The 11,382-nt window shown below is 39.7% G+C and overlaps 1 protein-coding gene across 8 annotated transcripts in view; it reads right to left on the bottom strand.

Annotated features, from left to right (window-relative positions):
* Positions 1 to 7,814, bottom strand: part of MEP1B (meprin A, beta) — a 36,261-nt gene extending 28,447 nt beyond the window's left edge. The window contains exons 1-5 of one of the 8 annotated variants that reach the window (XM_010828972.1): positions 7,595 to 7,814; positions 5,096 to 5,114; positions 4,223 to 4,267; positions 4,093 to 4,136; positions 450 to 528 (exon numbers count right to left, since the gene is read on the bottom strand). In XM_010828972.1, coding sequence (XP_010827274.1) covers positions 450 to 528; positions 4,093 to 4,136; positions 4,223 to 4,267; positions 5,096 to 5,114; positions 7,595 to 7,657 — 250 coding nt within the window. In that variant the 5' untranslated portion in view covers positions 7,658 to 7,814. Of the gene's footprint in view, positions 1 to 449; positions 529 to 4,092; positions 4,137 to 4,222; positions 4,268 to 5,095; positions 5,115 to 7,594 lie in introns of those variants that run through there. The other 7 variants (XM_010828971.1, XM_010828973.1, XM_010828978.1 and 4 more) reach the window with 7 other exon arrangements.
* Between the last annotated feature and the right edge of the window lie 3,568 nt (positions 7,815 to 11,382).

Below are 11,382 nucleotides of genomic sequence, written 5' to 3'. Positions count from 1 at the left end.
AATCACTGCTCAGTCACATCTGACTCTTTGTGACCCGATGGATTATACAGTCCATGGAATTCTCCAGGCCAGAATACTTTCTCCAGGGGATCTTCCCAACCCAGGGATCAAACCGAGGTCTCCCGCATTGAAGGCTGATTCTTTACCAGCTGAGCCACAAGGGAAGTCCTTTACTGGTCAAAACTCAGCAAATATTTCATACAAAATCATTTGGTTCTGTTCATTCTTCATTTTGCTTATTTTTTTAACATAAGTATATTTAGGCAGGCTATAATCCATGGGGTCACAAAGAGACACAACTGATAATGCACACACACACACACACACTTAGCCACACAAAGCAACAAACAAAACCCTTAATGGCCATGTGAATCTTCCCTTGAAAATACCATCATCCTATTCTGTTAGGAACACACATTATTTGTGGACACTCCAAATTTCATACTAACCCAAGCTATCATCTAGAACATATGGAATAGTATGAGGCCACCTATATCTTTCTCCAATGATGGCATTTCTTTCTTGTATCTGTCAAAAATAAGTGGGAAAGGTATCAGTTAAAAATTATGAAACAAGCAATAGTTAACCCAGAAATAAAAGAAGTTTTAAGCTTTCCCAAGCAACCTAAGGGCTTCCTTGTAGCTCAGTGGCAAAGAATCCACCTGTCAATGCAGGAGACTCAGGTTCAATCCCTGAGTCGGGAAGATGTCCTAGAGAAGGGAATGGCTACCCACTCCAGTATTCTTGCCTGGAGAATTCCATGGACAGAGGAGGCTGGCGGGCTACAGTCATGAGGTTGCAAAAGAATCTTGACAGGACTTAGGAACTAAATAACAACAAGGCAACCTAAACAAATTTTCTGTGTGAAGCGACTTAGCAGCAGCAGCAGCAGCATGCACATATACGTGTGTATGTACACCTACTCTTACCACAACAAAAGTTTTAGGAGGAAATCATTAGCTTCTCTTTTTTAATAAGGAGAATGGCAAGCATTAATATTTCCTTTAATCTTATTTCACTTCAATTATTCATATTTTTACATATCCTTTTAAGTGTTAGTGCAACTTTATATGCCCAAAACCTCAGAGTTTGGAGCAGAGAAAGGTTTATTGCAGGGCCATGCAAGGAGATGGGTGGCTCTGGCCCCTCAAAACCCCTAACTCCCTGAAGGGTTTTGGCAAAGCATTTGTAAAGGCCAGATGAGTAAGAGGGAGGCACAAGATATGTGATCAGTTCATATACAATTCTGATTGTCTGATGGAAAATCATTAATTACTATCATTAACTTTGTTAATAAAGTTGAAGACGGAACCATGCAAAATCATGTAAATAATGATTTGTAAAACTGGACTATAAATATGGTAGATTCATAGACTAGTTTCCTATATTAAGATTTAAAAACATATAAGAAGAAAGTGATAGCAAAACTTCAATCATCTTGATCTTGCAATATGAAAAAAAGTTCCACATGAGCTATGCCAAAGTTTTCAAAAAGTTTTAAAATATTGAAATTTTTGGAATAGAAAACATAATATTTCATTAACGTATTCATCCAGCCAATGAAATGAACACTGTTCAAGAGAAAAGAGATCCATTGGTAACAAAAGTACCAATGCCTCTACATTTCTCAGGCTCTAGTGGAGGAGACAAACAGCATGTAAGAAAAAAGTTTAAACAGGATCTATTTAATAGTAGCAGAGGAAATAAAAAGGGATATGTGAACAAGAATAAAGGAATTGGGGGGAGTGCATTAGATAAAGTGGTCAGGACAGAACTCTTTGAAAGGATGACATTGAAGGTGAAATGAGAGTGACAAGAAAGAGCCAGGCTTGAAAGGTTCCTTGGACATCACCTGAAGAACTATGGAGAGAGGTTAGTGACATTGTACAGGAGGCAGGGATCAAGACCATCCCCAAGAAAGAGAAATGCAAGAAGGCAAAATGGTTATCTGAGGAGGCCTTACAAACAGCTTTGAAAAGAAGAGAAGTGAAAGGCAAAGGAGAAAAGGAAAGATATACCCATTTGAATGTAGAGTTCCAAAGAATGCGAGGAGAGATAAGAAAGCCTTCCTCAGTGATCAGTGCAAAGAAATAGAGAAAAACAATAGAATGGGAAAGACCAAAGATCTCTTCAAGAAAATTAGAGATACCAAGGGAACTTTTCATGCAAAGATGGGCATAATAAAGGACAGAAATGGTATGGACCTAACAGAAGCAGAAGATACTAAGAAGAAGTGGCAAGAACACACAGAAGAACTCTACAAAAAAGATCTTCACGATGCAGATAATCATGATGGTGTGATCACTCACCTAGAGCCAGACATCCTGGAATGTGAAGTCAAGTGAGCCTTAGGAGCATCATGACAAACAAAGCTCATGGAGGTGATGGAATTCCAGCTGAGCTATTTCAAGTCCTAAAAGATGATGCTGTGAAAATACTGTACTCAATATGCCAGCAAATTTGGAAAACTCCGCAGTGGCCACAGGACTGGAAAAGGTCAGTCTTCATTCCAATCCCAAAGAAAGGCAATGCCTAAGAATGCTCAAACTACGGCACAATTGCACCCATCTCACACGCTAGCAGTAGAGTTAAATCGTGCAAGGCTGTGGGCCAATCTGGATATTATTCTAAATACAAGAGGAAGCCATTGAAGAGTTTCAAGGCGGGAAGTAAAAAGGTGGCATTGCTCATTTAAAAGATCACTTTGCTGTGGAGGACAGGTGACAGGGACAGAGTGCAAAAGATTCTAGGATATCAGCATTTGAAGTAGATAAAAAGAAGAGTGCATTCTTAGGAGTATAGACGCACTGTGGAGGTAGAAATGTTAGAACTTACTGATGGAGAGGACGGCAAGGTGAAGAAAAGGGAAGAAGCAAAGGTGACTCCTGGATTTTGTACTTATTATTCAGTGGAGTGGGGAGAGGGAGTGGTGATGAATTTACTAAGAGGGAAAGCTGGAGAGGGACAGCATGTGCAGGAAATCAGAGTTGAACTGAGGACTCATTATGCTTGAGGTATCTCATAAATATTCCAGAGGAACTGATGGATTAGCATCAGGATAGACCACTAGGGAACTTGGGGGAAGGAATGAACCAGAGTTATATATTTGGAGTCATCAGCATAGAGGTGACATTTAAACCCCTGATACAGGATTGGATCAAGAAGGGGAGAAGAGCAGACCAAGGACTAAACCTCAGATACTCTGTAGCTCTGATTCTTGAGTTGAAGTTCACATGGGGGTTGAGGGACGTTTAAACATGATACCTGTGTTCATCCGTGTGCTGTGATGGCGAGGTAAGAACCAGTACTCTTTATGAATATCTTAGGAGGATCTTTACGTGGCAACACTATTCTCAGCTATCAGAGTACAAGTCACAAAATCTCTCTCTTATGATAAAAAGCCGGATTCATTAAATTTACCAATTCAACTTAATTTTGCTTCAACTAGCTTTAATCAGTGAAGTTCTATTTAAAAACAAATATCTCATGTGTCCTTAGTCACTCAGTCATGTCCGACTCTTTGTGATTCCATGGACTATAGCCCACTAGGCTCCTCTGTCCATGGGATTTCCCAGGCAAGAATACTGCAGTGGGTTGCCATGCCCTCTTCCAGGGTGTCTTCCCAACCCAGGGATCGAATCCAGGTCTCCCACATTGTGGGCAGTTTCTTTACCATCTGAGCCACCAGGGAAGTTCATGAATACTGGAGTGGGTAACCTATTCCTTCTCTAGGGGATCTTCCTGACCCATGAATCGAACCAGGGTCTCCCACATTGCAGGTGGACTCTTTACCAGCTGAGCTACCAGGGAAGCATTGCAATAATGAAAATCAATTAGATCAGTAAGAGCAAAGCATGCAAGATGAGTGACAGTCTTTAACCACAAAGAAATCTGAGTAATGAATGATGAAGATACCATTATGTGAATCCCTTAGCATATAATGTATTCATTGACTAAATGTGTCAACTATGATCCTACGTGCTTAGAGACAGTTGGGTTTAACAAAGCCCACACTGTCCCGTCATTGTCAGGTACTTGATTTCAGCTTGCAGTGATTAATTGAAAGTTCTTCCTTGCATTATTTCAACTCACCTCATCAAGTATGATGTCTCCCTCAAAAAGATCCAGTCCCAGATCTAAGAAGGAAGATAACAATTTTTGTTAGCAAATTGGATTCAAACTCCCCACTTAATAAAGAATGTAAAATTAAAAATCCACAAACCTTCATTGATATCAAATATATCCCGGTCAAGTCCATTATCTACATCTTTAACAAAAATAATAAAACACATTGAATGTTGTATTTATGAAAGAAGAAAATCTTTATCAACCACTGATTAGAAGTGAGCAAGTTTCTTTTGTCTCATATAAGAGAGTACCATGATCTGACTCAATATACATTGATTGATTGATCGATTGATTCAGAACCTCCCTTGAGTCAGGCTTGGGGCTATGGTGTTTTGCATACATATCCTCTTGTTTTACCCATGTCCCTTGAATGACAAATAACTTTAGGAATAAGGAATTTGTCACTCCATATAATATTAATTTGAAAGACTAGATTAGATGACTAGATAGGAAGCAAATGTTTACACAAGGTAAAATCAGTTCAAGCAACCCATATATGTATATTCCTTGCTAATAATGTACCTTGGAACTCTCAAGCAAAATTCCTAATCTGCATTTGAATTATTCTTAAGTTTCAAAAGGTAGATAATATGGCCAAACCTCTAAGTGTACAACTGAATAGGAAGAACATCAGGTCCATCTGATTTGGCACAAAGACAGCAAAAATAACAATAGTAGACATTTATGGGATGCCAATATGTCAGTCACTGTGTTTGGACTTTCTTATACCATCATCTTTTTTTTTTTTTGCTGAGTATGTGGAACCCCTGAGCAGAAACAATAAAACGTTCTTCAGTAAATCAAAAGAAGCCAGTGCTTGATCAAAGTTCAGTGCAAGTATGCATTGTGCTTATCATTAAATGTGTCCTAAGTTCTCCTGTGCTGTTGCTCTATTCTTCACACGACCTTTTGCTGTGTGTGCTGTGCCATGCTCAGTTACATAGGGCAAAACTCAAAGTAGACTCACCAAAGATTTCTGGAGTTGGCTGGGAAACAAACACATAAGAAAATGATATTATTATGATGTCTGTGACATAGTCTTATTGATTCCAGTTTCCATCTAGCCATCTGTGGGGTTTTGTTTTTTTCCTTAATATTATGGATTAGTTTCTGGCATGTATTGAAGAGAACTAAATCAGAATCTAAGATAACTTTTTGACCCAAGGGTCTTCTCATTTCATATAAAAAATGAAACAGTCTGTTGTATGAATTTGAAGGGCTGAAGCAAGAAGCCAAGTTCTCAAATTCAAAAGAAGGCAGAACATGAGTCCTGCCCTCCAATAAGTGTTCACATTAAACAGGATTTTCTAAAGAATTCATGGAGCTTCATTTGAAAAATCTAATAACTTATTCTTGGCATTAAAATATTATAATTTATAATGATGCTTTAAACAGAAAATTTTATTGAAGATCTCATTAACCATGGTTTAATTTCACATTTTACTCAAGACTCTGTCTTCGAAGTCAATACCAAATACTTCAGAAAAAAAAAAAAATCTATGGCTATACTTTGCAAATGAAATAAACAAACTGAAAATAGATTCTCTACAGGTGACCAAATGAAGGGCTCCTCAGTGGCTCAATGGTAAAGAATTCACCTACAAAGGCAGGAGACACAGGAGACGCGAGTTTGATGCCTGGGTCGGGAAGATTCCTGGAGAAGGAAATGACAACCCACTCCAGTATTCTTGCCTGGAAAATTCCATGGACAGAGGAGCCTGGTGGGCTACAGTCCATGGGGTCACAAAGAGTCAGACACAACTAAAGCAAGTAGGCAGCAGCAGACCAAATGAAACCCAGACCACATACCCAGCAGAAAAAACTAAGTAAATCTGAGATTTCTTAATGAAGTCTAGTTTTAAAAGCTCATGGACTTGTAGACAGTAGGTCTGGGTTTTATTCCTGCTTCTACCAATTACCAGCAAGTCAGTTCACCTTCCTGGTACTCGGATACTCGGAGTATCTGTACAATGTGGTCAGTGCTGGCTTTCTGGGTATTCTGACAGTTACACGATATAATGTGAAAGAATGTGGCAAACTATAATAAAATGTCATACAAATGTAAGGGACAATTTTATTTAAATACAGATTACCTGTAGGTTCTAGAATCTCCATGCTAGAATCAACTGGGGTATCTGGGAAGCAGTGAGGATAAATTGGTTGGATGGTGACCATCCTTTTTTATATTAACTAGTGTCTTGATTCGGAGAAGGCAATGGCACCCCACTCCAGTACTCTTGCCTGGAAAATCCCATGGATGGAGGAGCCTGGTAGGCTGCAGTCCATGGGGTCGCTAGGAGTCAAACACGACTGAGCGACTTCACTTTCACTTTTCACTTTCATGCATTGGAGGAGGAAATGGCAACCCACTCCAGTGTTCTTGCCTGGAGAATCCCAGGGACGGGGAAGCCTCATGGGCTGCCGTCTATGGGATCGCACAGAATCGGACACGACTGAGCGAGTTAGCAGCAGCAGCAGCAGTGTCTTGATTGTCTCACACCTTGGCCACACACAGGCACACCTCACAGAGGAATGCCAACACACCTCCCGAAAACCATTATCAAGCATTCATTCATAATTACAGTTTTAATGAGTCTCCCATGGTATCTCTTGTTCTCATTGCTGTAGTTCTGTTCACAGAATATTAGTTCAACATAATAATTGTTATTTAAAAATCACAACTAAAGATTCTCCCCAGGCATTTGAAACTTCATTTAAAACCTCAGTTATGGTTACCAGGGGATGTTGGAGGGAGAGATAAGTTGGGAGAGTGGGATTGACATATACAAACCACTTACATAAAATAGGTAACTAATAAGGACCTACTGTATAGCACAGGGAACTCTACTCAGTACTTTGTAATGGCCTACATGGAAAAAGAATCTTTAAAAAAAAGAAAGGAAAAGAGTGGATTATATGTATAACTGATTAACTTTGCTGCATACCTGAAACTAACACAACATTGTAAATCAACTACACTCCAAGAAAAATAATAAATAAAACCTCAAGTTGGTTTGTGGTACCAGCTACCTGTCATTGTAGAAAGATTGGTCTAGCCTGATGAAGAAAAGAGATTCCATGCTACAAGACTTAAGCACTGGCTGTGCCCATGACATTCATTATTCACTCTGTCATGTCTCACATTCCTATAACAGCAATACATATCACATTCCTTAGTAAAAACGGAATGATTTTCAAGTTTCCATCTTATCGTAAGAAAACTTGTTACACAACAATGAAACTGCAGAGAAAACAATTTTATCTCATGTCCCTGACTTTTCCTCTGGTGCGCCTTCTTCTCACTCCCAGTACTCTGCCTGCCCCTGCTCACCAAAAAAAAAAAAAAATTGAATTTCATTAACATTTTGAAATTCCTTTAAAAGCAAAAAACAAACAGTTGTTCTTTAGTAATCACTATCAACTATCACCAATTTTTCTAATTTTTTCCCCTACATTGTTTCCTTACCATGCCAGAAACCAAGAGGAGGGCAGCAGAGCACAGAAACCAAGGCAGATACCAAGAAGTCATGCTGTCACTTCCAGCTGAAAGCTGTGAACTCTGAAATTCAGAGCAGCATTTACTTCTTAAAAGGCAAACATCATAACGTATAGCCTTTGATCTTAATGATCCCTCTGGCAGGTCAGCGGACTGCACTAGTAATACCTCCAATCAAAAAGTTAAAGTCCAATATCCTTAGCACAGCTCTGCAGAGCTCATTGGTTGTTTTTTGTAGGTTTTTGTTTCCCCTGTGTCAACATTCAATAGCCAAGCGCCTGACTGAGAACTGTTAACGAAATAAGTTCTCTAATGTGTAATACTGGGCCCCAAGATTATTAAGTGCCACTTGAGAACAATAATATCAAGTTAATTTCTAATCTCAATCTTTCAAATGTAAACATTTGTGAAGTTCTTTCTGCTCTTCTAGCCCTGAGCTGCTTTAATATATCTAGTTACGGCCATCACTGTTTGTTGTTCATTCATTTAATAAAAATGTATTGATTTATAATACAAAATCCATTAATGTCCTAGAAATTGGGCATACTTGACATTCACAAGTAAAGTAGCAAAACAGGAACACATGTCCCTCCTGAGTATTCCCATCAAGCAAAGTCAAGAGAACACTGAAAAACCAGTGTTCCCAACCCATCTCTCAGTTCTTGCTCACTTCTTCTTCTTGGGGTAATTTCTCTTTAGAGACAATCTGCTTTCTTATTTCCCAGAGTTTCACTCTCACCTTAAGTGTGATGTAGGATAATACTTTTGAAATGTGAATTTTTTTTTCCCTCAGTATTTCCTTCAGTCAAGACCAGTCTTTGCTCATTCTGCACTAATAAAAAAAGATCAGAGGACTTCCCTGGTGGCTTAGTGGTAAAGAATCCACCTACCAATGCAGGAGACACGGGTTCAATCTCTAGTCCAGGAAGATTCCATGTGCCACTGGGCAACTAAGCCCATGTACCACAACTACTGAGTACCAGGCCCTAGAGCCTGTGCTCTGCAACAAGAGAGGCTACCACATGAGAAGCCCTTGCATCGCAACTAGAGAGAAGCCTCCCTCGCTGCAACTAGAGAAAAGCCCATCAGCAGCGAAGACCTAGCACAGCCATAAATAAATAAAGGATCTGAAAAGACATGATGCACAGACAAAAGACCTACTTTGTGAAGGGAGGATTCTTTGCGAATATAAGCAACTCAGCCCACCCTCTGAGAATAGGAAAAGAGTTAAAAGGGAAAGTTAAAGATGGTAGGGATGATCAATTTCTCACTTGTTCCTGGCAAACATGCAGATAGTTTGTGGGATCCAAAATCAAACACACCTATTTACTGCTAAGAGATCCAAGGGAACAACATGCTCTACAAAAGAAGTCATGTCTTCAGTGTGTGTGTCTGTTAGTCTCTCAGTTGTGTCCGGCTCTTTACAACCCCATGGACCATAGCCTGCCAGGCTCCTCTGTCCTTGAAATTCTCCAGGCAAGAATACTGGAGGGGTTGCCATTCCCTTCTCCAGGAGATCTTCTCGACCCAGGGATAGACTTCGGGCCTCCTGCATTGTGGGCAGACTCCATACTGTCTGAGCCACCAGTGGAGGAGAATAAATCCTCTGAGGCCGAGAGTGCCCAGAAGTAACAAAGAAAAGGACCAGGCCTGACGGGCCATGTGGATAGGAATGTCTCCACAGCAGACTGCACAGAATGACAGCCAGCCCAGACAGAGGGATGGAAGTTTTGGAGGATGCGGGTGAAGACAGATGACATCGGGAGCAGATGGGGCCTCGGCTGTTAAGTTTAGGCACAAGCCTAGGGGTAAAAGAAATCTTGAATTTGCTACAATTAAATGTCTCCACTTGTGTGGATAGGGACCCAAAATGATAATGTTGGTTACAAAACACTAAAGGTATTTATTACACATGTCTGTTTTGTGAGCTGAGATGTGAAGCTGAGACTCCTGACTGCATTCCATATGTGTCAGGACAAGCAGTTCACATTTGAAGTTGGGGAACTGGAAGCAGGAAGAGAGGAGGCAGCATCCTAGGACTGATGGAGTCTGTTTTGAACCCTAATTATTAATACAACAAACAGGCACAGCCTCGCTACGAATCTGAGTCGTGGAGGCACAGCTGAAATCCAACTATAATGTGTTTTGACAACAATTAATGGATGGCTTTTACATTTCCTTCTTTCTGGGGTTGTCAGTGACACTCTTTAACGCAGAAATTATACTTGAGCTGGTCTAACACACCTCTGGTTTTATCCCGCCCCCTAGGAAAATTTTTCAAGCTCATCTCGGAACCTGAAGTTGGGTCCCAGGAAAACACCTCTATCTCTGGTTCTTGGTCCTCCCCTGGTCTTCCTTTCTCCCAGGTAGTATGAAAGGAACAGGGATTCATAAACAGGAAACCCAGGGCTTGAGATTCTTTGCCTTATGAATTGTTCTGAAAGCATCTTAAACCATCGGGAAATCATATTTCCCTTAGGAATGTAGTTCTATGGATCCTCAGGGAATATGAGTTCATTCTAGACCTGAGAGTAGCAGGCCATGAGTAAAGAACTTTCTAACAAGAAATAGCAGAGAGATTGCAACAGAGATCCAAAAGCCTTTGTATCTTTCTTCTTGTAATACCTGTTTCCTTTACTTGATTCTCTTTCCAGAAATAAAAAATATTTTTTTCAAAACAGACTCATAGATACAGAGAATAAACACATGGTTACCAGAGGAGACAGGGTGAGGGGAGTAAAGAGACAGAGGAGAGAGATTAAGAGACACAGACTTCCACTTGCAAAACAAATGAGTCATTTGTATGAAGTGTGCAGTTCAGGGAATACAGTCAGTAACCATGGCGTATCTTCGTCTGGTGACAGATGGTGACTAGACATGTAGTGGTGAACATTTCGAAATGCATAGAAATACTGAGTCAGTATGTTGTACAACAGGAACTAACACAGTGTTGCAGGTCATGTACGCTTCAAAAACAAACACATTCATAGAAAACAAGATCAGATGTTCAGTTCCTAGAGATAGGAGTGGGGGAGGGGAATTGGATGAATACGGGAACAAGCCTCAGACTTCTAGTCATAAGATAAATAAGATCCACTCACTTTCTGAGACGGTCCACATCCTGTCCATGAAATACGTATCTCTCTAGATAAACTTTCACTTAAAAAGAGATAATAAGTACTACGGATATAACGTACAAATGGTAAATATAATTAACACTGCTGTATGTTATATATGAAAGTATATATGTAAGAGTAAATTCTAAGAGTTCTCATCACAAGGAAACTACTTTTTTTCTACTTCTTTAATTTTGTATTTACATGAGATGATGGATGCTCAGTAAACTTATTGTGATCATCGTTTCATGATGTAGGTAAGTCAAATTATTATATATGTCATCAAGTCACCTTAACTTTACACAGTCCTGTATGTCAATTATATCTCAATAAAACTGGGTGAAAAAAAGTTTTGTAAGTTATTTTATTAGTTTCCCAATATTAGACTTATGAAATCTTATAAACACTTGTATAATGTATTGGGGAAGTACACAAATTTAAATTTAACTAAATGGATCTATGAAAAAGTAAAAGAATGGGGAGTGTGGTGATTGTAGAAGTCCCTGGGCAGCTAGGGGGACACAAATTCAATAGTGTCCCAGCCAAGTGAAGGGCAGAAGAGCTCCTAAGACATCTGCATCCCCATGTGTCGAGCAGACAAAATAACATTCTTCACACAGATCTTCTAAGCCCCTCCCCAAA

This window comes from Bison bison, unplaced genomic scaffold (assembly GCF_000754665.1).
Source record: "Bison bison bison isolate TAMUID 2011002044 unplaced genomic scaffold, Bison_UMD1.0 scf7180017864498, whole genome shotgun sequence".
Taxonomy (NCBI): domain Eukaryota; kingdom Metazoa; phylum Chordata; class Mammalia; order Artiodactyla; family Bovidae; genus Bison; species Bison bison.
This window is presented reverse-complemented; position numbering and strand designations above follow the sequence as displayed.